Below are 27,953 nucleotides of genomic sequence, written 5' to 3' on the forward strand. Positions count from 1 at the left end.
TCTGTTTCTGTCTTTGCCCTGCCCTGTCCTCTTACCTCCACTGCCCCCTTCTCCTCCTTGGCCTCTCTCCACCTCATCGCTCACCCCCAAGCTCCTGTTTCTTTTCACGCAGAGGTCAGCAGGCTTTGTCTGTAAAGGGCCAGACAGTAAGTACTGTGGGCTGTGTGGCCACGTGGTCTTGATCACGGCTGCTCAGCTCTGCGGCTGTATAGCTCAGTAGCAGCCGTGGGCCATCAGTAGATGGTGGGTGTGGCTCTGTGCCAGTGAAACGATAAAACCGGTGGTGGGCTGGATTTGTGTGCAGGCTGTAGTTGCCAGCCCCCTCTTCTAGCTCCTCTTTTCTGGGACCCCGGGACCCTGCTGCTTGACATGAGAGCTGCCGCGCCTGCCCCATGGGGCCTGGCCAGCCCCCGGTGTGCCCACGGCAGGCGCCCTCTCACAGGTACAGGGGGCGTGCTGCTCCGTCGGCCCTACCTTTCACTTGCTGGGGAAGGAGTGGGACCCACAGATGTGGGCACAGGGAATTTGAAAAACACATCCACTTCTTAGAGAGGCATTACATTTCACCCATTTAGCTTAATCAGTCAGTTCTAATGGGAAACATGCTTTGATTCTGGCAAAAACATCTCAGTACCACCAGCCAGAAGTGTTGAGATTGGGAGGATCCCAGTAGCCCGACTCTGGTGCCATTTTGCACGGATTTTATTTATTCCATGTAATAAAGTGGCTGCAGAAGTCGGTAGCATATGTCATGAATCCTCCTCTGTCGACAGGGCTATAAATATGCAGCTCATGCCACCTTGATTCAAGATATCAGCCTGATTTTCTAATTTATTTAATTAGAACAGATTATGGTGCTGCTGGCTGCATGGAGGTCTGTGGAAAATGCCAATTTCAGATTGCAGCAGTAATTTCTGACTCCCAGCTTAGGAAAAGATGGACATCATACTACTCTCTCTCCCTCTGTTCCTCCCGGACTTCTGTGAGGGCTCATGTCACAGCGTTTCTGTCACTGTCCCCTGGCCGTGGGGGGCTTGGCTTCAGGAAGAACAGCAGCTTTTGAACCCTACGTTGTTCACCAGATCCAGATTTTTTTCTTATTTGTGAAAGTGTTTAGTGCTCCCCTTATATAAGGAACTTGAGACGACTCTCTTGTAAAAAAAAAAAAGCACAGATGAAACAAACTGGAAAATCTTGAGACAGAGTTACAAGATGAGCAACATGCTAAAGAGAAATAGAAAACAGAAAGGAGGCAGACAGGGAGAAAATAATACCGGAGACCCGGGCTCTGGGAATCCTCTGCAGTTGGACACGGATCTGACGTGCAGAGGCCACAGGCAATGGGCGAGGGCCACGTTCTATTTTTAGTTTTTTGAGGACCCTCCGTACTCTTTCCCGTAGTGGCTGCACCAGCTCACATTCGCACCATCAGTGCACAACACATTCTTCAACACTTGCTGTCTGTTGTCGTTTTGATAATACCCATCCTAACAGGCGTGAGGTGATATCTCACTGTGGTTGTGATTTGCATTTCCCTGATGGTTAGTGATGTTGAGCATCTTTTCACTTATCTGTTGGCCGTTTTTATTCTTTGGAAAAACTTCTGTTCAGATCCTTTCACCATTTCTTAATTGGCTTTTGGGTTTTTTTTAACCATTCAGTTGTATGAGTTCCTTATATATGTTGGATATTAACTCCTTGATGCATGGTTTGCAAATATCTTCTCCCATGCCGTAGGTCACTTTTCATTTTGTTGTTTCCTTTGCTGTGCAGAAGCTTTTTAGTTTGTTTTTTCTATTTCTGTCAAAAATGCCAGTGGAATCTTGATAGAGATTACGTTGCATCTGCAGCTTGCTTTGGGTTGTACGGACAGTGTAACAGTATTAATTCTTCCAGTCCGTGAACACAGAATGTCTTTCCACTTGTTTATGTCGTTTTCAATGTCTGCTATCAATGTCTTTTGAGTATATAGATCTTTTACCTCCTTGGTTAAATTTATTCCTAAGTATTTTATTGTTCTTTGATGCTGTCGTAAATGGGACTGTTTAGTTTCTTTTTCAGATGGTTCATTATTAGCATATAGAAATGCAACTAGAAATAGAAATAGAAATAGAAATGTATGTTGGTATTATATACTGCAACTTTACTGAATTTGTTCATTAATTCTAACAGATTTCTCGTGGAGTTTTTAGGATTTTCTATAAATAAGATCGTAACATCTGCAAAGAGAATTTTACTTCTTCCCTTCCTATTTGGATGCCTTCTGTTTCTTTTTCTTGTCTGATTGCTCTGGCTAGGACTTCCAGTACTATGTTGAATATGAGTGGTGAGAGTGGGCATCCTTGCCTTGTTCCTGATTTTAGAAGAAAAGCTTTCAGCTTCTCACTGTTGAATATGACATTAGCTACGGGCTTTATCATGTTGAAATACATTCCTTTGGTACCTAATTAATTTTTGTCATGAAAGGATATTAAGTTTTGTCAAATGCTTTTTCTGCATCTATTGAGATAATCACGTTATTTTTATGCTTCATTCTGTTAATGTGGTGTATCGCGTCGATTGATTTGTGGATGTTGAGCCATCCTTGCATTCCATGGATAAATCCCACTTGATCACGGTGTATGATCTTTTTAATGTGCTGTTGAATTCAGTTTGCTAGTATTTTGCTGAGGATTTTTGCATCTGTGTTCATCAGGGATATTGGCTGGTGGGTTTTTTGGGTTTTGTCTTTTTTTTTTTTTTTTTTTTTTTTTCTCATGTAGCATCCTTGTCTGACTTTGGTATCAGGGTAATGCTAGGCTTGTAAAATGAGTTTGGAAGTGTTCCCTTCTCTTCGATTTTTTTGGAAGAGTTTGCGAAGGATTGGTATTAATACTTTTTTAAATGTTTGGTAAAGTTCACCAGTGAAGCCATGTGGTCCTGGGCCTTTCTTTGTAGGGAGGTTTTTGGTTTTCTTTTTTAACTGATTAATTCTTCTTACTCTTTACTGGTCTGTTCATGTCTTCTGTTTTTTTAATATTCATTTTTGATTATTTGTGTATTTCTAGGAGTTTATTTCTTTTAGGTTGTCCAGTTTTTTGGGGTATAATGTTGATCACAGTAGTTCTTGAGTCTTTGTGTTTTTATGGTATCCTTTGTGATGTTTTCTCTATTATTTATGACTATTTATTTGAGCCTTATCTTTTTTCTTAATTAGTTTAGCTAAAGGTTTGTCAATTTTGCTTATCTTTAAAAAAAAAAAAACAGCTCCTAGTTTTGTTGATCTGTTCTGTTCGGGTACGTGGGTGGTTGTCTAAATCCACGTTCTGTGAGGGTATAACAGCTGAAAACTGCTCCTTCACCTTGTGACGCTCCCAGCCCAGACCTCTGTTCCAGGTCACACGGCTGGAACGCAGAGACGTTGGGATTGATCTCTGTTGTCTGGCTTCACCCCTGCACTGATGCCTGAGTGGCCAGGAGGGCTTGTGAAGACAGATCTGCTGGGTCCTCCCCAGTTCTGGGGGCGTGGGGGGCTGAGACGTTGGACTTCCCACAAGTTCCCAGGGGGTGTTGAGCTGTGGTCCTAGGCCCACCACCTGCAGGGTAACCACGCTAGCTGTTAAAAGCCAGGATGGGGTCCAGGTCCGCTGTGGAAGTGCCACCATGGCCCTGTGAGCACTGGTGGGGCCTGGTGTGCTCTGGGTCTGGGAGAGGTATCGGCTGCTTCAGTCGCATAGGTGGGTTCTGAGGGGCGAAGGCCTCCGTCCTGCAGGCTGCCCTGGAGCCAGGACCGCCCGGCAGAGCCATGGCTCCAGGCCGAGCCCGGCACATGCCCTGCCTGCCTGCTTACGTGCCGACGTGCTCTGCGGCCACGGGGAGCGTGGCTCACTCCTGCCTTCAGGCTGACGTCCATGTGGGGAGGCGCCCTCTCTGCCCCTCGGGGCTGCCGCCAGGTGGAAGCTATGTGTCTGTGGGCCGCTGCCTGGACGGGCCCCTGTCGACCGGCCGGCTTCCTCGCCTCTTTTTTCTTTACACTTTGTCACAAGCCTGTGTGTGAAGTGGAGCCGAAAGGCCGGGGGCCTGAGACTCTGGTCTCGTTCTGTCCATGAGACCTGCAACCTTGGGCTTTGCGGCCTCCCGTCCTGCCTGCATCCGGCTGCAGGGACGGCTTCTCCCCTGCGCCTGGGCTCCTGCGCTGGCGGGTGCTGGGCAGCAGGTCTCACTCGGAGATAAAAGTGGCCACGCGAGGTCTCAGTGCCCCCTTCGCCGGTCACACGTGGTGTGTGGGCCGGGGGCTCGCGCCTGGGGTCTGGCAGGAGTGCGACGCCCCCGGACGGCCTGACGCAGCCCTGCGGTCACTGGTCCCCTTCCGCCTGCTCCGGGGTGCGCTGCCCCCGGGACGGCCGGTGCCCTTCCTCCTGTGCCCCCCGCACCACGTGCCTGCCCTCCCAGCTCCACTGCAGCCAGCCCGGCCAGGGCGGGGATGTAAGCGTGGGGGACCGCGCCTCCCCGAGGCTGTTCCAGGAGGCCTCGGTCACGCGAGCAGCGTGAGGAGCGGCTGACGGTCAGTCTGTGACGCGGCCCACGGCCCCGCCAGCCCGCTGCTCCCTGGTGTCCCCGCTGCAGGCTGAGCCCCCCGTTGAAGGCTCGCCCCGCACGGTCCCCGTCCCCGTCGCCGCCGCCGCCGCCGCCGCCGCAGGCTCCTGAGTGCAGAGTGCGCACCAGGTGGGCGGCCGCCGCGTCCTTGCTCTCCTCCCCCAGGTGAGGCGACGCCCACACCCAGTGCCGGGCGTCCGAGGGGCGCGTGTGGACCGCGGCTGCCCCGGCCCTCCGACACTGGGTGCTGTCGGCCTTTAATTTCCCGCGTGACTGAACCGCGGAGCGGCTTCGCGGGCGCGTCTTCCCTGGCGAGGCCTCCGTCTCCCTCCCGTGCTCCGTCCTGCCGCCCAGCCTGCCGGTTCCGCCCGCAGCCCGAGGGCGCGTGCGCGGGTGGGGGGGCGGGGGCGGGGCGTGAGCCATGCGGTGGGGGCCGCGCCTCCCCGTTTCCTTCCCTCTGATCCGAGCCCTGTGCTGCCTGCCCGTCGTGGATGCCGGGAAACCACTGTTTCAGGGGTTTTGTCTGGTTTTCCGGTTGGTTCAGGAGGGAGGGTAAATGCAGCGCCCGTTGCTTCGTCTTGTCCCCGGAGAAGGCTTCCCGGAGCCCGGGGGGCTGCGGGGGCCTGGGTCTCGTCTCTCCCGCACGGAGGCTGTGCTCTGTTCACGTCCCCTCTGAGCCTCTCTCCAGAGCTTTGTGTGAATGGCAGGAAGTCACGTTTCAGGGCGCCCACGCTGCAGGCTTGCGGCTCATGGGTGGGGCGGCCCCTCGGCACAGCCCGTTCCCGCCGCCCACCCTCGTCTTCTGCTCCCGGAGACCCCCTGTATGGGCTCTTACGGGGCTCCTTCCCCGGCGCAGAGCCTCTCCTGGATGCTGCCGGGTGCCCTGCACCCCTGGTCAGGGAGCGCCCACTTCCCGGCGGAGCTGAGGTGGCAGTGCTCCCCGCCCTGGCTTTGCCCTGAGGAACGTCTTGTCACCTCCCCGTGCAGGGGCTCCTCCGCGGCCAGCTGCCCTTTCCCATCCAGCCTCGTAGTCGTGCCTCCGTCCTTCGGAGTCTTGCCCGTCTACCTGCTGGGCTCTGTCGTGGCTCCCCTCCGCCACCCCAGCCGAGGGCCCTCCTGCACTCTTAGGGTCTCGGAGCGGAGGCCGTCGTGGGCGTCGCTAACAGCCCTGCTGTCTGAGCGTCTGCTTCCTTTATGTAGCAGAGCCGCCCTCCCTTTGTTCCTCCTGGTTTGTCGTCCTGGGTGGTAGCACGGGTGTACTTTAAATGTCCTTTATTATTGAAGTATGACGCACACACACACACACAGACAGATGCACACGTCGGAAGCGTCAGCTTGATGAATCTCACACGGATGGAGACACGAGCGTCACCAGCCCCCACTGGTCCCCATTACCTCATACTGTAGTCCTCTGGATAGAGGTGGCTTCTGCCGGCTCGTTGCGGCTCTATGACTGTGTCCCACCCCCGCTATCCTGGTCCCCTCTTGGGGAGTGCTGTAGTTGGTCAGTGCCTGCCTCCTGGACTGTGGCCCGGTCCCCGGCCTCTTAACAGGGGCACTAAAACTCCAGCCCGAATCTCTCTCACCTTCAGGCGGCAGGCTTGGGGTGGACTTGGCGAGTTATCATGTTCCTGCTGCCCCTCTTTCCAAACAGTGGGAATTCGGGGTCTCCCTCGGCAGCAGTGGATGTGGCAGAGATGGGGGAGGTGTGGTCGCTTCGGCCCCAGGAGAAAGCCCACTGACCCACTTTCTGTCTTGTCTTGAAGGCTCAGCTGTCACAGGCCCTGGAGGAGCTGGGAGGCCAGAAACAAAGAGCCGACATGGTGAGTCTCTGAGGTACACGCCTGGTTGGTGGCCCTTGTGGCCAAAGGGAAGCCCAGGGCCTGGGTACCTTAGAGCGTCGGGACCTGCCCTGCAGGCACAGGCGTGTGGCCCCCTCACCGTGGTCCAGGCCGCACACCCACCCCCTCCACCCCTGGCACAGACTGCGGGGTCCCCCCAGCCGGCTCTAAGGTGGGGACGGCGGTGCACGTCCTGCTCAGGTCACAGCCACACGACACGCTGACCCCACCCTGACGCCCCGGGCCCTGCGGCGTGTGCACACTCGGCACAGGGCTGTCCAGCCTCGCGTGGCTACTTTGCAGCACGTTTGCTTCTCTGCTGTCCCTGTGGGCTGACTTCTGATGTCAGATCACGTCCGCCCCGCCCTCCGTGCAGCCGGGGGAGCCCTCACCTGGGCGCGTGCAGACACGGCCCCGGAACCCTGGCTGGCGCCCCAGTATCTGGAGGCTCCTTACCACCCACTGGGGGACAGAGGGACGCGGCTTTCCGGCATCCCCGTCCTGTACAAACCGTGAGCCGCTCTGGCCCTGGTCTGGGCGCTGAGGGGCTGAAACCCCCGGGCACAGGAGGGCCACGGGTGTGGGGAGGGTAGGGGCATCTGCACACGTCGTCGGGTTGGGGGCACCCGGGACGCTGCCGTGGGCACTGGGACTGGCGGCTGGCGTCGGGCTCCTGTCTCGGTGTCGGCGCCGCCCAGCCCCGCCTCTCCTGGGCGTGCACAGTGGGGAGGACCACCGGGTGGAAGAGACACACCGCTGCTGCGACCCTCACTGTCGGGCGGGGCCCACTCGTGAGGCGGGGGGCCAGGGGCTGGGCGAGGAGTCGGGGGTGGGGTGGGATGGGATGGGAGGATCGCGGAGCGCGGGTTCGGGGGAAGCGTGGGGGTCTGAGAGGCAGTTGGACAGTGGGCTCTGGGGCCTTTTGGGGGTCCGGAGTCCCCGAGTCAAGGCCGGGAAGCACCTGGGTGTTCCCGGTGGGTAGGTACCCAGCGGGCCAAGCCCTGCCCGGCTGCTCCAGCCCCAGGCATCTGTCCTGGGGGGCAGTTCCACTCAGAGGCAGAGAAGGACATGTCCAGCGAGGGACCCTAGGTCACGTGTATAAGGGCAGCCGTGAGAGGAGCCGACAGCTTCCCTGTGATGGGATTTCATCAGTGAGCCTCCGAGAGCTGTTTCCTGGGGCAGCAGGGGCGTGTCTGGGCCTGCAGAAGTCCTAGTGGTGGGAAGGCGGCTTGCCTGCGGTGCTGGCTGAGGGAGGGCTCTAGTGACAGGTGACCTAGCGGGAGCATCCGCAGGGAGGGGCGCCTGGGGCAGCGAGAGCACAGCTGCCTGGCCTCCAGACCCGGGTGGGAGGGGGGGAGGGGTTTGGGGGGGGGGGGGTGCTTCCTTCTCGTCCATGGACTTTGCCGCCCCGGGGGTTGGGTGGGGTGGGGTGTCCTTGAAGCCTGACGCATCCTCTCGAGGAAGTCCCGAGGACCCGGTGTTCTGTGTCTCCTGCGTCGCCCCCTCCGTGCTGGCCTGAGTTGGCGTGTGCCCTCGGGCCATGTTTCCGTGATGTGCACGAGGCAGGAGGAGGTGCAGGTGAAGCCGCGTGGGCACCTGATGCCCGCGGCCTCAAGGCTGAGAAGTGAGAATGCCTTGGAGCTGGTGCCTCGGCCCTTCCCCGGCCCTGGGGCTTGTGGATAGGAGCCGGTGCCTCCCGGGCAAGAGGGAGGACAGGCCCTGCTGCGCTTGGCCACTGGCTCCGGCCCTCCGGCCAGGGTGGGCGCTGAGCTGAAGAGGCCGCTGCACCTCCTCACGGGGCACCCGCACCCGAGGGCCGCGGGGCACCCGAGGGCCGCGGGGCCGCGGGGCTGTGTGCCTTCCAGCCTGTGCTTTTTCTTAGTTTCAACCCGTATAGTTTCCGTTCCTTGTGTGAAGCACGCAGGGGCTTTGAAATCCTGACGCCTGGTCCCTCCTCTAGACCGATTAAGTTAGAACTGGTGGGGGGGCCCGGGCGGGGGTGTTACTTCATGTCTTCCTGGGCGAGTCGGATGTCAGCCAGGGTGGAGAGCCTCTGGCGGGCCTGGTGCCCCCAAACTCGGCGCAAGGCCCCTCCCCCGGCCACTGGGGGACCTTGGGGACCGTGCTGCATGGGGAGCTTTGGAGGCCATGTGCCTTGTCCCAGGGGTACTGACCGCGCAGAGGCGGGCAGTAGTGCGGGGCCTGGCTCCCGCCTGAGCTGACTCTCGGCCATGCCCAGAGATGAGGTGCTGGCCGCCCTCGTGTGCGCAAGCCAGGCGATGTGGGCCCCTCACACTGGTTCTTTCACGCTTGCTTTTGGATCCGGGCTGTAGCTGTCTCCTCAGACAGGGTTTTAATCTCTGCCTTTTTTTTTTCTTTTTTTTTGTTTTGTTTTTAAACGTCTTTACTGGAGTATAATTGCTCTACAGTGGTGTGTTAGTTTCTGCTGTATCACAAAGTGAATCAGCTATACGTATACATATATCCCCATAGCCCCTCCCTCTCGCGTCTCCCTCCCACCCTCCCTATCCCACCCCTCTAGGTGGTCACAAAGCACCGAGCCGATCTCCCTGTGCTGTGCGGCTGCTTCCCACTAGCTAGCTGTTTTACATTCGGTAGTGTAGGTATGTCCATGCCACTCTGTCACTTCGTCCCAGCTTACCCTTCCCCCTCCCCGTGTCCTCAGGTTCATTCTCTAGGTCTGATCTCTGCCTTTGATTGTCTAATCTTTAGTGTATTTCGTGTTGTTTATTTCACTTTCCTCTTCTTTTTCTGAGTTAAAGGGAAAATGAGAAATGGCGGTGCCTGGGGCCCAGGAGTGCAGGTGCGCCGCACTCAGTCCAGGAGCTTGTGTGAGCCTCTGCTCTCCCTCCCGAACTGGTTCCAGGGGGGTCCTGCAGCCCCCGAGGAGATAAAGGCTAGGCAGGCTGGTGCAGGGGTTGGCAGCTGGGAGCCTGACAGGTCCGTAGTCAAGCCCTCAGGGAGTGAGATTACCCAGAAAATGCATGCATTTGCTTAGGGGGAGGTTTCTGCTCTCATGTAAACCCCTGAGGGGATGGAGAAATAAGAGATTGAAGAGGGGGACAGTGGCCCAGAGTGCATTGTGTGCGCTGCTGACTGTAACCCCAGGCCCTCTGTCCAGGACAGCTGGGAACGTGGCCCCGGCTCCTGTACCATCTCTCCCACCTGCAGCTCCTGACCTGCTGTTTTCTGGCCGAGAGTCAGTTCACTAGGTAGGAAAGGAGAGAGAAAAAAACAATTTAAGCATCTTTAGCTAATTGCAGATGACAAAACAAAGATAGTCTGACTTTTTGTTAATAATTAGCAAACCCGTGCTAAGTAGTGTGAGCACAATTCATGTTTTTTTCTTTAAACGCAATTGATATCACAAGGGAAGACGTCCCTGGCTGTGGTTGTATCGTTGACACGCCTCGCCCTAATTAGGTCAGGCCGGCCATGGCTGGAGAAAGGAGTTTTTTGATTTTTTTTTTTTAAAACTAAACATGCTCTTTTTTCTTTTCTTTTTAAAATTAATTAATTTATTTATTTATGGCTGCGTTGGGTCTTCGTTGCTGCGCGCGGGCTTTCTCTCGTTGTGGTGAGCGGGGGCTACTCTTGGTTGCCGTGTGCGGGCTTCTTATTGCGGTGGCTCCTCTTGTTGCGGAGCATGGGCTCTAGGCGCACGGAATTCAGTAGTTGTGGCTCACGGGCTTCAGTAGTTGAGGCTCACAGGCTCAGGCTCTAGGCACGCGGGCTCAGTAGTTGTGGCTCGTGGGCTCAGTAGTCGTGACTCACGGGCTCTAGGCGCAGGGGCTTCAGTAGTTGTGGCTCGTGGGCTCTAGAACGCAGGCTCAGTAGTTGTGGCTCAGGCTCAGTAGTTGTGACTCATGGGCTCTAAGTGCAGGGGCTTCAGTAGCTGTGGCATGCGGGCTCAGTAGTTGTGGCTCACGGGCTCTAGCGCACAGGCTCAGTAGTTGTGGCACACGGGCTTAGTTGCTCCGCGGCATGTGGGATCTTCCCAGACCAGGGCTCGAACCCGTGTCCCCTGCACTGGCAGGTGGACTCCTAACCACTGCGCCACCAGGGAAGCCCTTGACCCTGACTCTAAAAAGTGCTGCAGTACTCTATAACTTCAGGGAGCGAGGACTGGATGTTCGTCTTCTGACTCTGGGGACCTGCCCCTCACAGCCCCGCGCCGCTCTCCACCTCCCAGGGCCCCTCCCGTAAACACTGCCGGACAGGGAGCAGAGCACGTGTGGCCCGACTGACCACCTCCCGCCCCCCCACTGCTCTCCTGCTTCACTGCAGCTCGAAGCGGGCAGTGTGGTCCTGGCTACGCGTGTGGAGGCTGCTCTGGGCCTCCTGATGACAAGCGCTTTACAGCAAGGTTCTGCCACCTCAGGACAGCCCCGCAAGGCGGGTCCAGGAACGCGCAGGCCTCCCGGGCTTTCCTTCCGCGAAAGCACCAGCAGCGCTTGCTCTGGCTCCGAGGGGCTGGAGCATGGATCACAAGGATGGTGGCGAGACCACCTGTAGCCCTGCCAGGGGTGTGCCCACTGCGCCACCGCAGTGGGCCTTGCTGACGCTGCATCATCGTCGACGCCAGCGTCGAGGGCCGGTGAGTCACCAGGAGGGGGGTGTGAGCCTCCATTGTTCAACGCTGGCAACCATCGCCCGTGTGCCCCGCCCCCGCCGGAGGACCCGGCCTTATCACAGTCTGCCAGCTGCCTTCCCGTGAATTATTAAAAGCGCCTCTGTGCCTGGTGGTGACTCATTTCACGTTCTGGATCCGTCCTGCACAACTGGAGAACTTCGTCCTTGGCAAGAGTGTCGGTCAGGCTCATCGGAGGAGGTGCCCCCTGGGACCCTGCGGAGTGGGCGCCCCCAGCCCTGGATCCCCCGCCCAGGGGCCTCTGTGCCTGCTCTTCCATCCCAGACACCTGTCTTCCCCTCCTCAACCCCGAGGGAAACGCTGACTTCTCAGAAGCCTTGCTCAGAGGCGTGAGTTCACGTGTTTGAGAAGACCCAAGGGACTTGTTGGGACGTGTTGGTTGAGCCGAACCGCTGGTTCTCTGAGGCGGGCCCCTTCTCCCGCCGGCCCCGCAGAGGCCGGCTGGAGGCTGTCTGCCTCAGCGTGGAGGCCCTCGCGTCTCAGGGCGAGGTTGCTCCCCGGGGAGGGAAGTGAGTGCACGCGGGGCGGGGCGGCGTTACATGGCTCTCCTGTTTGGGGCAGGTCTGTTGGATTCAGCGGGTGTTTACCGAGCACCGCGTCCAGGGACCGAGCCTGCGCTGTTCCTGTGATGTGCGGCCGGCCGGTGCTCCCCACCCCACCTTCCCACCTGGACGTCTTCACTCCCTCCCTGACAGGGCCCCCCAAGCCCTTCTGCCATCTCTGAGCACACGATGTCCTCTCACCCTTCCGTGTCCTTCGTCATGCTGTTCCCACCTCCTGGAATGTCTCTCCAGTCCCGCAGAGCCTGCTTCCCCCTCAGGACGGAGCTACACGCCCCTTCCAGCGGTGCCTGTGGCTGGCCCGCCGTGGCAGACACGCTGTTGTCCCGCCGCCTTTGCTCGAGTGAGCTGTGACCATCGGCGTCACCGCCACTGTTGTCCACGGCACAGGCGTGGTTTTATCCTGGCGCTGCGGCCACTGTGGGCTGAGAGCTGCACGCAGATCATCTCATTTCCGTCCTGCCCCTCGAGGTGGCCGTCGTGGAGGGAGCTGCAGCGAGCAGGCAGGTGGCCAGTGGGGCCCGGACCCCGTGAGAGGACCGTGGGCACCACGGTGCCTCCTTACGCCAGCTAACCTGTGGGGTTGGGCCTCGCCCAGGGCCGGCACCAGGACGCGGTGGTAAAGCGTGTGCTGAGTCACTGGGCGTGGACACGGAGGAACGCACTGCATCCCCGGGATCTCCCAGTCTGGGCACCCAGTTTTGGGGGTTTGCCCCGTTTGCAAAGGTCTCATTAGAAAATGCTGGTGATTTATTTAAGCTTTTGCCTTGCGAGGCCCGGCCTGGCTCCTGGAGACACAGCCTGCGGAGGTGGCGGCGTGACGGCTGGCCTGGGTGCGGGGGTAGCGCCCGCCGTCTCTGGACGAGCAGAGCTCGCAGCCGCTGTCACCGGGGCCTCCGCATGGCTTTCACACCGGACACAGCACGACCTTTTATCATTTTCCCTCTCAGCATTTTGTTAGGTGTTCTCCCGTCTTCCGTCCCAGGTAAGGTCTAGAGCTCGCTTGCCAGGTTTCAGGTGGGCCTCCTGTTGGACTCGTGCTGCGTGGACGGGTTCCCGCGGGCGGCGCCAGCTCCCTGCAGGGTCGGATCTTCCCGCTCTTCTCGCTTGGAGGGCCACGCGGCCGCGTGTTCACAGCTTCTCTCACGACCTCACTTGAGTATGGCTATTTTCTTCTCGTAGGCCTTGCACGTTTCTTGTTAGGTTTGTTCCCGGGTGTTTCATCCTTCCTGTTACTTGCACGTTGCTTTTTCACCCCGCTGCCAGGTCCACTGCCGCTGGGTGACCTGGGGTCGGGGGAAGGGGGGCACCTGAGACGTGGACAGTGAAAACCCCAGAGGGTCCCACCCCGCAAAACTGTCACAGCCACAAACTAGAAACTGGCTGATTTGTCGGCTAAAATCATGGGCATAATTCCACGGGGGACATTACCTACGACGGACGTCTCACCCTCACCCGGCTCTAAGCACGGGCTATTTTTGTGTCTCGCAGGCGCCTCGCGTCTCTGCGGTGACCCTCTCTGGCGTAGCGCTTTCTCGTCTCCCGCTTTCTTACTGTGCGGCGTCGAGCGATTTGCTGCTCACCGCGCTGTTGAGCTCACGGCGTCTTCACGGCCTCCCCGTGCGTTTGCCTAGGCGTGGTTTGCTCGCCGCGTCCCTGCACCCGTGGCTGAGCCACCCTGGGCCATCGCTCCAGCCACCTGGTCCCCAGGGGTTTTGTGAGAGTTCTCTTTCTTAGCAAATGTGCCGACTCAAGAAATGGCCTTCCAGGGTGAAAACTCTGCAGCTGGGCTTCTGTTTTTCTGAGGTGAAGGTGTGTCCCGGCTCAGGTCAGCAGCTGGGCGAGCCGTTGGTGGCTGCCTGTGGCCTGTTGCACCGGTGTGTCCCTCCAGGTTGGGATGGAAGTTGACAAGGGCGGTCCGTTTCAGACCCTCCCGCCCTCACCAGGAAGCAGCAGCCTCTCCAGAGACCTTCCTGGGTGCCCGACAGGTCCAGAGCTGAGCAGAACGGTGTGCTTGGACCAGGATTCCCCTCCTTTTTTTTTTTTTTTTTTTCTAATTAATTTTTATTGGAGTATAGTTGCTTTACAGTGTTGTGAGGATTCCCGTTCTGATCGCGGCATCCTGACTTCTCTGGGAGCCCTGGGAGCCCTGCCAGGTGGGGGCTCTGGGGAGGAGGCAGCAGCCTGGATCCCTGGGATGAGGGCCCTGCGTGGGCAGCTCTGGAAGCCCGGGCCCTCAGCCCCGTCGTGACCGTCTGTGGGGCTTGACAGAGGCTGGGCTCTTGTGGTGACACTTGTGTGTAACTTGTGTGCATGAGCGTCCTTGCCCTGGTGCTCGGCAGCGGCCACGTTGATTAGAGTTGCTGTCGGGGGAGGGGAGAGCACGTCCCCTGCTGCCCACACGGGTTATTGCTTTGTGGGACTGGGTACCCCCACCCCCCGCCCCGGGCATGAGCGGCGCATCCTCTTGAATTAAACTGGAGTTCACGGTCTCTGTTTAGAGGTCATGCTGTATTCGCGAGCTCTCCTTGAGGACCATCAGCATTAAAGTCTTATGGCACGGCGAGTGAGTCTCCTCACGGAGAGGGAGGGCCCTTGTCACCAGAGGGACGCAGGGCAGTGCAGGAGGCGGGTCCCCGCGGAGCCCGGGCTGTGCCGGAGCAGCGCTCTGCCGGGGTGACGATGCCTTCCTGAGGGCTCTGCCCGGCGCCCCGCGGACCCAGAGACTCCAGCCTGGCTGCGGGGAGCAGGCACTGGTCCCTCTCGTCCTTCCTCGTGCTTCAGCCCTCGGCCCGAGGGCCTCGTTTCTCCCGCGTATGCAGTCGGTTTGCTGGGCCCTCGAGGGCCCCCTGCCCACCCCGTGCCGTGGGCTCTGGCTGCCTCGGCCTCCCACTCTCCTGCTCTCCTCCCCCCGGCTTGTGCTGCGCCCTGGGCTCTCCTCAGACCGGTCGCCGGGCCGGCCTCGTGGTCCCCGTCTCTCCGGGACCCTGGTCGTGTTGCCCGCTGTTCAGGGTTCGTTCCGGGAGGGAGGCTCGGTGCTATACCAGGTCCCCCGTCGCGGCCAGAAGCACCGTCGCCTGGCTCTGGTGTGAGCGAGGAGGCCGGCAGGGCACAGTCAACCGGCCCGGGCTCGTGGCCGTGTCGTGGAGGTTGCGGCTGTGGCTCTGGGCGCGGGGCCAGGGGAAGCGGCACGGAGGGGCTGTCTGCACAGCGGCCCGTCTCCCTGGCCCCAGCGAGGGCCACCCGCCTGGCAGCGGGGTGGACGGGGCTGCGGTGGGGCAGGAGGGGGAGGTCTCGATGCCCCTGAACTAGCGGAAGGCAGAGCGTCCGCTCTTCTTGCCAGATACCTCTTGCCAGAAGGCGAACGGAACTCACACCAGCCCCTTTGTTGGGATTTAACGTCAGAGGAGACGCCCGTGGTTTCCTCGGTGTAGCCTTTGTACAAAGCCGGATTGAATAAACCTCGTCATCGGCAACGAGTGATAAAGGCAGCATCACACAGTTTCATAAAACCAAAAATTGTGTAGAAAAACAAATAACAGGAAAAATTTCACAGAAAAAAAATTGACATTGAGCATGTGAGAATTGTACCTGAACATTTTGCCAAGAAAGAAGACTTAGCAATCGGGTAGAATCCATGAAGCTGGGACAAAGTGCGGGCACCCAAAGAGGGGAGGGGAGGCCAGAGGAAGAGAAGAACCCGGAGCTGCAGACCTCGGGGCGGAGCCAGAGGGGCCGGGGGGCCGGGGGTGGGGGTCAGGAAAGCGAGGCGCCGGGAGGACCGCAGCAGGAGTTGAGTCTGGTTGAAAGGGTAAAGCCAATGTACAGTGCAAACGGTCCACATTCTAGTGACTTAGAGTTGATGTAGTCAGTAAGATACCTGGGAAGGGGGAAGATGCTGGGAAACGTTAAGAATGTTGGTTTTCTCATCATCAGAAGCTGACGATTGAAATGTACCGTTTAAAGATGACATCAAGCAGAAGTGTGTTTAAGTGTAGAAAGGTGAACACTAAGAAGGGTGCTATGTTTGACTAGTCAGGTACTTGGTGCAGGAAGTTAGTAGGAACTGTTGGAAACAAAGTATAGGTATTATACGAAGTCAAAAGTTATAAAGACAACCACTAGAACGAAAAATATAAACCTTTCCAAGTATCAAGAAAATTTCACACACAAAGGCAAGCAAGACAAAAAAGCCATAGAATGAAATCGTTTTGAGTTATGAAATAGAAAACAAAACAAAATAATACAACAAATCCAGAAATAAATCCAAACAGGTGTTATATCAAAATATAAATGGGCTAAATTCACCTGTTAAAGGGAAAAGACTTTCTGTTTGGATTACCAAGTAAAGCCAAAAAAAGTCAGACAGTATAGGATGCAAAGGCATGTGGGCAATTGTACACATAGAAAGCAGAGGTCATAATCTTGATTGCAGTTAAATTTCAGTTCAAGCGAAAATGCATTGCCGAAAACAGAAGGTAGGTGCTTTTCGACAGTAAACGTGCAGATGAATATCTGTGTCAATTAACATACCATCAGTGTTCAGAAAAGCAAAAAAAGAGGAGAGCTTCAGCTTCAACAGGACATTATCAAGGACACCAGGAGTGGAGAATTATTTTACCTCTTAATCCACGATAGAGCAAGTGGGCAAAGAATAAGTAATAGCAAGAAATACAAGATCTGTGATAGATATATACAGAGAGACAGACACACACGCCCCCGACTCTTAACCCTGAAACTAAAGAACGCTCTTTTTGGGCTTCCCTGGTGGCGCAGTGGTTGAGAATCTGCCTGCCAATGCAGGGGGACATGAGTTCGAGCCCTGGTCTGGGAAGATCCCACATGCCACGGACCAGCTGGGCCCGTGAGCCACAGCTACTGAGCCTGCGCGTCTGGAGCCTGTGCTCCGCAACAAGAGAGGCCGCGACAGTGAGAGGCCCGCGCACCGCGATGAAGAGTGGCCCCCACTCACCACAACTAGAGAAAGCCCTCGCACAGAAACGAAGACCCAACACAGCCAAAAATAAATAAATTTATTAAAAAAAAAAACGCTCTTTTTAAAAAGGGCTCATGGAAAACATTAACAAAAATTAATCATGTATTAAGTAATAAAGAAGACCTTTATAAATTCAAATAGGTAGAACTAGGACAGATAACTTTTTCTGATCACAGTGTGATAAAATTTGAATTTAAGAGCACCACTAAAAAAAGAAGCAGCTCCTAACACTTGGAAACTAAAAAAAAAAAAAAAAAAAAAAAAAATAGAACAAAAAACTCTGTCTTAAACAATGCTTGGGTCAAAGAAGATATGCAATTCAAAAGTGCATCAAATCTAGAAAATAGTCTTAATGGAAACTCTTCTCTGCAGAGCCCATGGGAAACAACTAGAGCAGTGCTCAGAAGAAAAATCACAGGTTTAAATATTTATGTTCTTGAACAAGAAGGAGTGAATATATATGGATTAAACACCGAATTCAAGAACTTGGAAAAGGAAAACTGAATAAACCTTAGTAAAGGAAAAAGTAGTGTAAAGATCAAAGCAGAAGTTAATGAGAAAGTGAAAAATGGTAGAAATAACAAATAAATCCAAATGCCTGTGCTTTGAAAACCAGTAAAACATATTAATTATTCACAATCCTAGTAAAAAATTAATAGAAAGCATCACCACCCAAAATAAGAAATAAGAGTAATTAGCTTGGAGTTACTGACTCGGGGTGGGGGTGTGTGCAGGAGAGTGTGTCCTGGCTGCCAGTCTCTGATCTGACCTGGACGCGGTTCCCCAGGTACTGACGGGCAGAGTCATTGAGCTGCACACACAGGTGTGTACTGCCCTGTGTGCAAGCTTCACCTCAATAGTAAGGAAGATAAATGAAAACAAAAGTAAGAGATAAACCTAGGAAGAATTAACGAGGTCTACATGAATTCTGTAAAAAGTTACGAATTATGTCACAACTCCGTTTAAAATAAAAATCAATGAAATGAATAGTTTTCTAGGGAAATATAACCTATCAATCTCGACTCCAAAAGAGATAGAAATTTCAAACTGACCAACTATTACCAACTTGCCAAAAAATAGCCACTTCTGCCCTCCCCCAACAAAAAGGAAGAGACGAAAAGGCATCAACCTGAGTCTGTTTCACAGGGAAATCCTGCTACAGGTCAGGTGCCATCCCCCACTGCATGCACCGTCCCAGGGCACCAAGAGGAGGACAGCTTTGGGGGGCGGGGGGGTGAGCACTGTTTGACACCAACAACTACAGAGCCTCCCGCCTGTGCTGTGTGCATTCACACACGTGTGTGCATACGTGTCAGGACATGAAATGAGCAGGCGCCAGGATGCACCGTGTGCGGCGGGGGCTTCTCCAGGACGGGGCTGCTGCTCTGGTTCCAGGCTATCAGCTTATAGGAGATCTTCTCCATATTTGCTGAAAAGCCGCTTGACAAACTCCAACAAGTCTTGATTAAGATCTCCTAATAGAATGTGGACTTAGGGGTAATTTCTCAACCTGAAAAAATGTATCTGTTTCAACCGAAAACTGACACACTGTAAATAAGGAGATACTAGATTAGTTCCAGTGAAGCCACAAACAAGGCAAGGATGTGCAGTATTAGAACCTTAACCTTGGTATTCTGGAGACACTAGTCATCCCTGTGAGACAAGAGGAGGAGCTCCAGGTACCTGTGTTGAGGAGGAGGGGCAGGTCGGGGCCAAGACGGTCGGCCGACAAGCCTGGCCGTCAGCCTGAGGCCCTAGTGAACGGGTGGGCAACAAAATTAATGTGCAGAAATGGGACAAGTCCTGTATCTACAGAAACAACAAGTTAGATAAGGGAAGAAAATACTCCCGTGTACAACAGCAACAGCAAGAGGTGGAAAGACGAAGGGCCCCAGACGGGCCTGCGGGTCGAGAAGGATGTGCCGGCTCTGCACGCGGCCGAGTCCTGGGAGCCTCAGCCTCACCTTCTGCACAGCCCTGGTTTTGTGAAAAAGGGTTGTTTGGTTTATTTTAATATGGGGTGGCTGGGGTGGGAGAGAGGAAGGATCCCAGGATTCTTGTCAACAGAACAGGACGTCAGAAGCAGACCCAGTTACAAACAGGAAGTCAGTGAGTGAGTCCCTGGGGGACGATGAGCCCTTTTTGTACCGAAGCAGGGACATCCGGGCCCCCAACCTGAAACCCAGCAGGACGCTTCGCGCCTTCCCGGGGACAGACATCCCCCACCACCGGGTCCCCTGCTTCTTGTCCGTAAAAGATCTTTAGCCTCCTAGGCTGTCCCCAAGTTCCAAAGCGCAAATTTACTCAGAAAAGTGAGAAAATACAGAAACAAAGGAAAACAGTCAAGCAAGACAAAAAAATAATAAGAGGTTAGCCCTCGAATGAAGTCGAGGACCTTTAGGTCCTCCTCAGGGGCTATAGATAATATCCTGGGCCATGTCCTTGAGTTGTTTTGCAGACATTAAAACCCTGCCTGGTAGAGGAGGTTAACTGCGTGCTGACCATGTCGACCGCAGACCAGTTGGAACTGGAAGGTCGATGATGTTGGCTCCCAAAATACCACCCAGTTACCACCGCCAACAGATCTGAAGAATGTCCACAAGCTGATCAGACACCCGCAACCCTCACCCCTGACGGTGTCTTTGAAAACCCTTCCCTGGAAGCTGTCGGGGGGGTTCGGGGCTTTTGAGCGCGAGCAGCCTGTGCTCCTTGCTTGGCCCGGTGCTGGGCGCCCTGCAGTAGACACTGCCCTGTCCTTCACCACAACACGGCCTCAGCAGACCAGCTTTGCCCTGTGTTGCGCGGTAACAATCCCAGGGCTGTGGTGACATCGGATGGAACTGCAGGCAGACGTGTGGCTCTGAGGACTCGTCCTGCAGGTCAGCTCACACCGTGGGGACTGGTGTGTCTGAGCCGCCAGGTGGGAAGCAGGTCAGACGTTGGTCGGCAGGAGGCTGGCCATTGGGATGGTTCCAGGAGCCACGATAGTGAACAGGGAAGCGCTCTCTGCGCTAGTCTGGAAACACCTCCAGATGTATTCCGTGAAAAAATGAACGTACCAAACAAGGAGTAGGAAATCTTCCATTTTTGTAACAAGAAATAAATTTAAGAGAAGGGAAGAGCATTGACCTTTTAGCTGGTGAATGTGTGAGCTGAGCCCGGGAGATGCAGGCTGTGGGAGGGGACGGGGCGAAGTTGGAGAGAGACTTCTCCGCGTGCACCCGTTTGTGTGCGACACCTGAACCTTGGCTCCTGAGGCTGCAAAGCGTTCGCCAGATCCAGGACAAGGTGCTGCCGGGCCTCAGGCAGGGCCTGGCACCAGGGCACCGGGACCGTGCATCTCCAGGAGAGACCACCATCATGCTCTGCTGCGCGGGCACGTGGTAGCTGGGGGGTATCTGCCTCTCCTGTGCTCAGGAGGTCAGCCCCCGCCCCTAAAAACAGAGAGAGAGAGAGACCAGCCCAGGCTGGACTGTCGGGCCCTGTGTCCCCAGGAGAGGGTCTTCCTGGTCCAGTGAGGTTCGTGTCTCTGCTGGTCTCTTTGACTGTGGCCGTGAGGCTGGACACAGTGAGGGCAGGGGCTTCCTGGGTGCCCACCCACTGGCCGCCAGGTAGGAGGTCCGGGTGGTGTCAGAGAGGAGTGACGGGCCTGGACACTCAGGGGCGAGTGGCAGGGCGGTGTCTGTGCGTCGGGACAGCTTGGTTCCCGGGAAGAGCTTCATCTGAGCCCCAGGCTTCTGAGGCAGAGGTCAGGGGCCACTGGACACGGTGGGCGTCACTTCTCCTCGGATACGCACGTGACGCCACGTTGCCCAGGCGTCCTTGGTGCTTGCTTGTGAAGCGGGCCATCACCCCGACGAGGGGGCCCCCCCTGAGAACGCCGCCGCCGCCTTTCGGGGGGCAGCTGGCGAGGCGGGCGCTGGGCTGCGTCCTTTCGGCACCGGCAGAGGCAGTAGGGGTCGAGCGTGCGGCCCCCGCGTGTAGCTCACTTCCGCCGAGGCTATTCCGGGAGCTGGCCCGCAGGGTGCTTGTGCTTGGTGTCTGCTGCAGCCCCCAGGCTGCGGGCTCCCGGGTGTGCGCCGGTCCCATTTAGGGGCAGGGTTTCCTCCAGGGACCTGATGACTGATTGGGGTGTCATAAAGACCGCGTGTATGGGGCCCAAGAATTCCTAGATCAGGTCGCCCCAGGAGGACCTTTCCAAGGATGGCCTGGAGGGAACGTTTCCAGGAGGAAGCACTGCAGGCGTCGGCCTGTCCGTTTAGGCCGGGAGGGCAGGTGGAGGAGACGCGCCCCTCCCTCTCCTCCCCTCTGCCCAGGGCTGCGGGTCCTTGCTTGTCTGTCACGACCCCTTTCCCACCGACGCAGGGCACGTGCTGGGACGTGTGCTGGGATGGGAGCTGGGAGCTCTTGGCCGCCCCGGGTTACGGGGCAGGTCGTCAGCCATGCAGCCTGGACAGTGGTGAAGCCGGGGCCCCAGACCCAGCCTCGGGGACCGGCCGCCTCACTCACGGCTGCTGCCTGTGGCCGGTGTGGGCGCCACGAGGGGTCTTCCCCACATCCCCTGTCCCCTCGGGTCTCGGTGGAGACCTGGGTGGGAGGTTAAGGGCCTCTCTCTGGGGTGTCGGGACACAGCCGGACAGCAGGCAGAGCGGGAGTCCCCGGTGCCGGCAGCGGGCGGCACACCGGGGCTGAGAGGCGGGCGGGCACAGGCCGGGAAGAGCAGAGCTGGATGACAGCCCTCTCTCCTCCCGGTGACCCACACGCGGGGACTGGGCTGGTGGGTGGGAGGCCCTGAGGGTGGGCTAGAGAACGGCCAGAGCCCGGCGCGAGGCCGGTGTCACTGTGCCTGCAGCCGGCTGCCGGGGCCTGGCGTGCCCTTCACGCAGGCGTCTCGTCGGGGGCCTTCGGAGCCCAGGGCAGCGGGCGCTGGTGTGGGAGAGTGCTCTGCCCCGCTCGGCGCCGCCCGCCCCGTTTCTGCTCCCCGTGGGTGCGCGCGGGCATCTCCTCCCTGCTCTTCTCCAGCCTCGCCGTCCCTCCCCCCGCCCCCACCGTGGGTTAGAGCAGCTTAAATTCCACGCTTCCGCGGTCCCTTCCCAGCGGTCTGTGCGTGGCCTGACGTCCTGTAGAGGAATTTGAAGTCACAAAATAAGTAAAACATCAAGACTCTTGAAGCCGATCAGAGCGTCGGTGCATTTCGAACACGCTCTCTCCAGCTGCCGTGGCCCCTTTGCCCGGATCTTGATGTCCCCCCGCGCGCCCCTGTGACTGTGTCTGTTGCTGCTCTGGAGACAAGAGGTAAAACACAGGGAGGATCTGTGTTTGCGGTTGGCCTGGCGACGGACGGGGCACCAGGGAGAGGGAAATGGGTGCGTCTGCAGGTTTCCTGGGGCCCGTGGTCTGGGCTCACCCCCCTCCTGTGCTTCCTCGTAGCTGGAGATGGAGCTGAAGATGCTGAAGTCCCAGGCGGGCCCGGCCGAGCAGAGCTTCCTGTTCTCCAGGGAGGAGGTGAGCTCGCTCAGGTACGTCCCCGTCCCCAGGGCTGCCCCCGCCCCGGTGTCGTCTTCACAAGTCCCCTCCCATCCTCGTGGCTCACAGCCCCCCTGCCCCGTTGGGCCTTGGCTCAGCGGCCTTCCTTGGGTGGTGCTGACAGCCAGGCCTCCCTCTGTCTCAGCAGACGGCGGGCCACTCCTGTCCCGGCGCTGTCTGCAGGGACGCACCTACGGTCGTGCGTGTGTGACGACGGGCGGTGGGAAGTGCAGCAGGGGCGCCCGGGCAGGTCTGGGGGGCTCCCGGTGGGTGCCCGTGAGCGGGGCTGAGGGCGCGTGGGAGGACGTGCTCGCTGGCGGCTGGGCAGCCGGGCCAGGCGGAGGCCAGACCGCCGGCCCTGGTGAGGCTTGTGGCCATGTTCCCGTGAGCAGCAGGAAGCCGTCCAAGGTTTCAAAGCAGAGGAGTGACATCTGAGCCGGGTGGGGAGGCAGGAGGGGAGCTGCCAGCACCTGCTGAGCCTTCGCTGCGGGGTCAGCCTTCAAGCTGTGGGCTGAGGGTCCTCCGGGCGCCCGCTTCGCGACGCTTCCAGCTCCTCGCCGCACCGGGCAGCCTCCTGCCCCTGGCACCCCTTGCTCTGCTGCACTCGCCGCCGTCCGCGTCTGAACAGTCAGCCCTGTCGCCCTTTGTGCCTCGGTTTCCCAGCATCGCACGCGGTGACTGCGGGGGTCAGTGTCCTCCACGCAGCTGAGGGCGTCCTCGGCTTTCCCAGGAAGCCGCACGGGGCCCCCCGAGGACAGGCGTCCCGGGACGTGCGGCCCCACCGTCACCCCCTCACAGTCGGGAGGGCGACAGGGACTTCAGGGCCCCGCCTCTGCGTGAAAACCCAGGCAGCCTCCATCTCTCTGGTCCTCCCCTCCTCCCACGGAGAGGGAAGTGCTCTTCCCGCAAATCTTTTCTAAAACCCACGGATCCAGGAACACCTCCTCCTAAGGGGTCGGTGCAGAGGAAGGCCGTGAACCCGACGGCCTGCCGTCCACCACCCGCCCTGCAGCCTTCCCTGGAAGCCTGGCCGGCCAGGGGAGCCTGGGGCCCAGGGCTGGCCCTGCCCACCGGGGGCACCTGGGAGCCCATTCCTCCCGAGGATGGGGGTGAGGACGGGGTGGGCACGGCCGTGCCTTTGTCACGCGCACAGGTGGACCTGGTGTGCATAGGTTACGTGTGTGTTAAATATACATATGTTACATGTGTGTCGCATTAAGTGTATACATGTGACATTTTAAAGCATCACTCTCTTAAGGAAACTGTGGGGAAACTTCAGTAAAGATTTAAGTGGCAGCAGCTGGAGGGCTCTCTCGGCTGGAACAAGGCTGGGCTCTTGCTTCTGTGCTGGCAGCTCTGGGAGATCCCAAGTGCTGTCTGCGGGTTTAGCAACTGGATAGACTTGCTCGTCCTGGAGACCGACGCCTGGAGACCGACGTCCCGCCCTCCGGTGCCCTCACTGCCGCCTGGGTCCCCCCACCTGCCCACCCAGGCCCGTTCCAGCGCGCGGAGTCCCCCGCTTCAGGGGCTGTGGGGACCCTGGCCTTGGGGGCACTGGACACGCCCCCTCCCCCCAGGATGGCGCTGTGTGCTGGGCCCCGCCCACTCCCCTTCCAGACTGCCAGGGGCTAGGCTCTTGTTATTCATTCTTTAAAAAACTTATTGAACAGATCCCTGCTGAGCACCCCTGCTTTGGGTCTTACACTGCCCTCGATCAGGAGGCGAGCCCCTGCCTCTGAGTGTCCGAGCACTCGGTTGGGTTCCGGGAGCGGGTGCAGCCGGACGCGGACGTGGCCGCACGGTCACCCCTCCCGCGACCCAGGCCCTGAAGCCAAACGCGCCTCCGTGGACCTGGGCCTGGGCCTGGGCCTGTGGACCTCAGCGAGGGGTGCCCTTTGAAAGGCAGCCGCGGCCGGCGTGAGGCCCCCAGACCCTGGTGCTCCGGGCTGAGGGCAGCCTCCCGCTGCCCCTCCGCGCCACGTGCAGCTCCGCCGGGAAGCCCGTTGGTTGGCCAGCAGGACCCCTCCGCCCGGGCTGCAGGCACCCGGGGAACACGGCCCCCACGACCAAAGTTGGGCCCCTCCACCCACCTGCTGCCCGGCTGCCAGCAGCCACGGGTGTCCCCACCTGGACCGTGCGGGGGGAGCCGGGGCCACGACCCCGTCTCTCCACTCCTGGCGCTGACCCTGCGGTGGGTGGGAGGGGCTGCCTCCCCCCACCGGGCAGAGCCTCTGGGTCTGGGTCCTGGCCTGCCTCGTGCCTTCTCTCTGGAGGACTGAAGAGCCGTGTGCCGTCCGGCGTCCCGAAGTGTGACAGAGACGCACTCTGGCGGCCCGGTCTGCGCCGCGTGCTGGACACCCGGTGGGCTTTCATCTGGCGCCTCCCACCCCCACCTCTCGGGAGGCGTCTTGAAGGGTTCGCTGCTCGTTTCTCGTCTTCCCTTTCTTCCGCTGCTTCTCTCTGAAACTCTTACCTGCATGTTGAGTTTTCTGAATTCTTTCCGTCGTGAGAACATTTTTGATCCTATTTTCCATCTTTTGCTTCTACGTCCTGTAAAATTTTCTCAAATTTATCAACCCATTCTATTTTATTTCTACTGTCATGCTGTTAGTTTCCCGAGACTTTTTTTGTAGTGTTGCTGTTGTTCTTTGAATATTCTTTTATATTTAAAATATGTTCACTGACTCTTTGATGTTAATCACGGGACTTTCTGAAGCTTTCTTCTGTCCGTACAGCCTGTTTCCTTTAAGTTGGTTCCTTTCTGTCAGCATGGTGGTTTGGGCGTAGGTCTCCTGTTGATGTTCTCCTCGAGGCCCTGGTGGTCCCAGCCATCTGCGCACGAGGAAGGGGCACCGAGCAGCTCCCGGACCCACCCTGGGCCTGCTGGACTCTGCCTGCGGCTTCCCTAGGTTGAACGTGGCCATTTCACTGGGAGCCCTCAGGACTGGCGTCTGGGTCCTGTCTTCGGGGAAGACGCCTATCTGGAGGTTGGGCTGCCAGCTTCTGGGCGTGTAGCTGGGGGACAGGACTGGCAAGCTCGGTGTCACTGTGGGGACGTCCCCTCGGTCCGCTGTTGACCCGGGCAACTTTGCCCTCTGCCTGGTATCCTGCCCGGAGGCCCACTGTCTTCTCTCTAAAGAAAATGAGTCTCCGGTCTTCTTCAGAGGTGGAGGAGAGACACGTAAGATCAAATGCAGAAGACGATGTGCAGATGCTGGATTTTGAAAAGATCTTTAACTTCTGGTTCTGGTCACGTGGAGCAGCCGCATCATGCCCAGGTCCTCCCCCTTACAACCCAGAACCCTGTGCGTCACAGCAGCCGAGGAAGACCATGGGGCAGCGGGTCAGGGGTGGCCTTGAGGACCCTGGGACTTGGCGAGCTCCCGAGCTTTCTCAGCTGCCCTTTGCCTGGACCAGCAACAAGATACACACAGCTCCCAGGAAGGCCTGTTCCCCTGCGAGGGGAAGCCCTCTGACAACACCGCCCACTTCAGCCAAATACCCAGGAAAAACCCGTCCCCTTCCTGCCCCTGCCCCTGCCCCATGGCACCAGCACCAGGCCCACCCGGCGGTGTCACTGGGCCAGCAGGGCTCACGGTGAGCCCGGCTCCAGCAGGCAGTGGAGCGTCAGCCCAGGGAGTGTCAGCAGGGCAGCGTTGGAGCCAGAGCGCGACGGCGGGGGCTGGTCACCCTTCCTGTCACTCACCCGGCTCAGAGGGCTCGGCGCACAGCTCCTGCTCCCACCCTGGAGCAGCGGGGCGGCCCCTGTTCCCCAGCCCTGGTGCTGGTGGACCAGTGGGGACCCCAGCTGACGCCACCCTGTCTGCAGGGTCTGCTTTTGCAGCATCGTGTCTGCAGGGACTTCCACCTCCTCCTGAGCCGGGTGGCTGCCGCCAGGGGAAGGTTAAAGAGGATGCGGTCTCACAGCGTAACGCTTGGAGTGTCCGGGATGCAGTAAAAGCCCCTTGTCCTATCCAGAAGCAGGGCAGCTGTAACATGAACAAGAAAAAACAGTCAGCAGACACCAACCCCACAGTGACTCAGGCGGCGGAATGACCCGATGAGGATGTTAAAGCAGCATCGTAAAAATGCTTCTGCAAACACTTACACGTCCTCTTTAAACAAATGAAAAAATGGTAAACCTCAACAAAGAAATAAAAATTATTTGTTTTTTTTAAAAAAAGAACCAAACAAATTATACACCTGGAAAATACAATAACCAAAATAGAAAGCTCATTGGATACGCTCCACAGTAGACTGCAGACGAGAGAGAGAATTGTGAACTCAAGGGGGGCAGATCAATAGAAATCACCTCACCAGAGCCACAGGGAAGCGGACCGAAAACAAACAGGAACAGGGCCCCTTGGGGACCTGTGATGAGGAGACACAGTATGGGACTTTGCTTAATTGGAATCCCAGACAGGGAGAAAGGGATCGGGGCTGGGAAAATACCTTAAGAGGTAATGACTGAAAATTTCCCAAATCTGGTGAAGGGCATAAAACTACAGATTGAAGAAGCTAAGTGAAGCTCTCACAGTATAAAACTAGAGAAATCCACACCATGACACCTGCTAATTAACCTTCTGAAAATTAAACACAAAGGAAAAATCTTGAAAGAAGCTAGAGAGAAACACTGTATCATCTACGGGCACATGGATCTGAGTGACAGCGAGTTCTTCATCTGAAACTGCCGGAAACCAGAATGAAGTGCACAACGTTTTCCAAGTTCTGAGAGAAAAGAACTGTCAGCCAATGAAAATATCCTTCAGGGATGAAAGGAAAATCAAGACATCCTCAGACAAATTGAAACTAGGAGAATTTGTCACCAGCACACCTACCCTTAACGAATGTCTAAGGCAGCCTCCCCAGTAGGAGGGACATGGTAACAGAGGAAAGCTTGGAATTTCCGAGGGGAAGGAACAATGGAATGGGTAAAAATAGGGAGAAGTGTAAGAGACGGTCCTCACATTTTTCTGAAATCATACTCGAGGTCGAAAACCCGTAGCGTCCCGTGATGGTGGTGCTCAGCACACACAGAAGAAACGCACACACCAATTCTTATTTTAAAGTGGGGAGAGGGAGGGCTTCCCTGGTGGCGCAGTGGTTGAGAATCTGCCTGCCAATGCAGGGGACACGTGTTCGAGCCCTGGTCTGGGAGGATCCCACATGCCGCGGAGCGACTAGGCCCGCGAGCCACAATTGCTGAGCCTGCGCGTCTGGAGCCTGTGCTCTGCAACAAGAGAGGCCGCGATAATGAGAGGCCCGCGCACCGCGATGAAGAGGGGCCCCCACTTGCCGCAACTAGAGAAAGCCCTCGCGCAGAAACGAGGACCCGACACAGCCATAAATAAAATAAATAAATAAAAAGAATAAAAAAAAAAAAAAAGTGGGGAGAGGGGTATGTCAGCCCCAGGAGGCCAAGTCACCTATGTGTATCTTAATACCTTCTGCAGCCACTGAGAAGTATTTGCAATGCGGAGTGCTCAAAACACTACAAAACTGTCCAAGTAACCCACTGGCAGGCAGGAAAAGAGAAACAGAGGAGTTGGGAACAGAGGGAATGAGCAGAGAACATATAATAAAGTGACAGATTTAAGCGCCAGCAAATCAGTAGTTCCTTTTAAAGTAAATGATCTAAACGCACCAACTAGAAGATAACAGATTGGCAGAGTGGATATGAACACACGACCCAGGTGTAGTTTATCTACAAGACTCACTTCAATGGTAACAACAGAGGTCGGTTGAAATTAAAAGGATGAGAAATGATGTCCTATGGAAACATG

The 27,953-nt window shown here is 57.1% G+C and overlaps 1 protein-coding gene across 3 annotated transcripts in view; it reads left to right on the forward strand.

Moving 5' to 3' along the window:
• MAD1L1 (mitotic arrest deficient 1 like 1) overlaps positions 1-27,953 on the forward strand; it is a 335,477-nt gene that overhangs the window by 201,326 nt on the left and 106,198 nt on the right. For all 3 annotated transcript variants that reach the window (XM_068565792.1, XM_068565791.1, XM_068565793.1), the window contains 2 exons: positions 6,342-6,398; positions 22,075-22,163. In XM_068565792.1, coding sequence (XP_068421893.1) covers positions 6,342-6,398; positions 22,075-22,163 — 146 coding nt within the window. The remainder of the gene's footprint in view (positions 1-6,341; positions 6,399-22,074; positions 22,164-27,953) is intronic.

The sequence above is a fragment of the Eschrichtius robustus genome, chromosome 16, assembly GCF_028021215.1.
Source record: "Eschrichtius robustus isolate mEscRob2 chromosome 16, mEscRob2.pri, whole genome shotgun sequence".
Taxonomy (NCBI): domain Eukaryota; kingdom Metazoa; phylum Chordata; class Mammalia; order Artiodactyla; family Eschrichtiidae; genus Eschrichtius; species Eschrichtius robustus.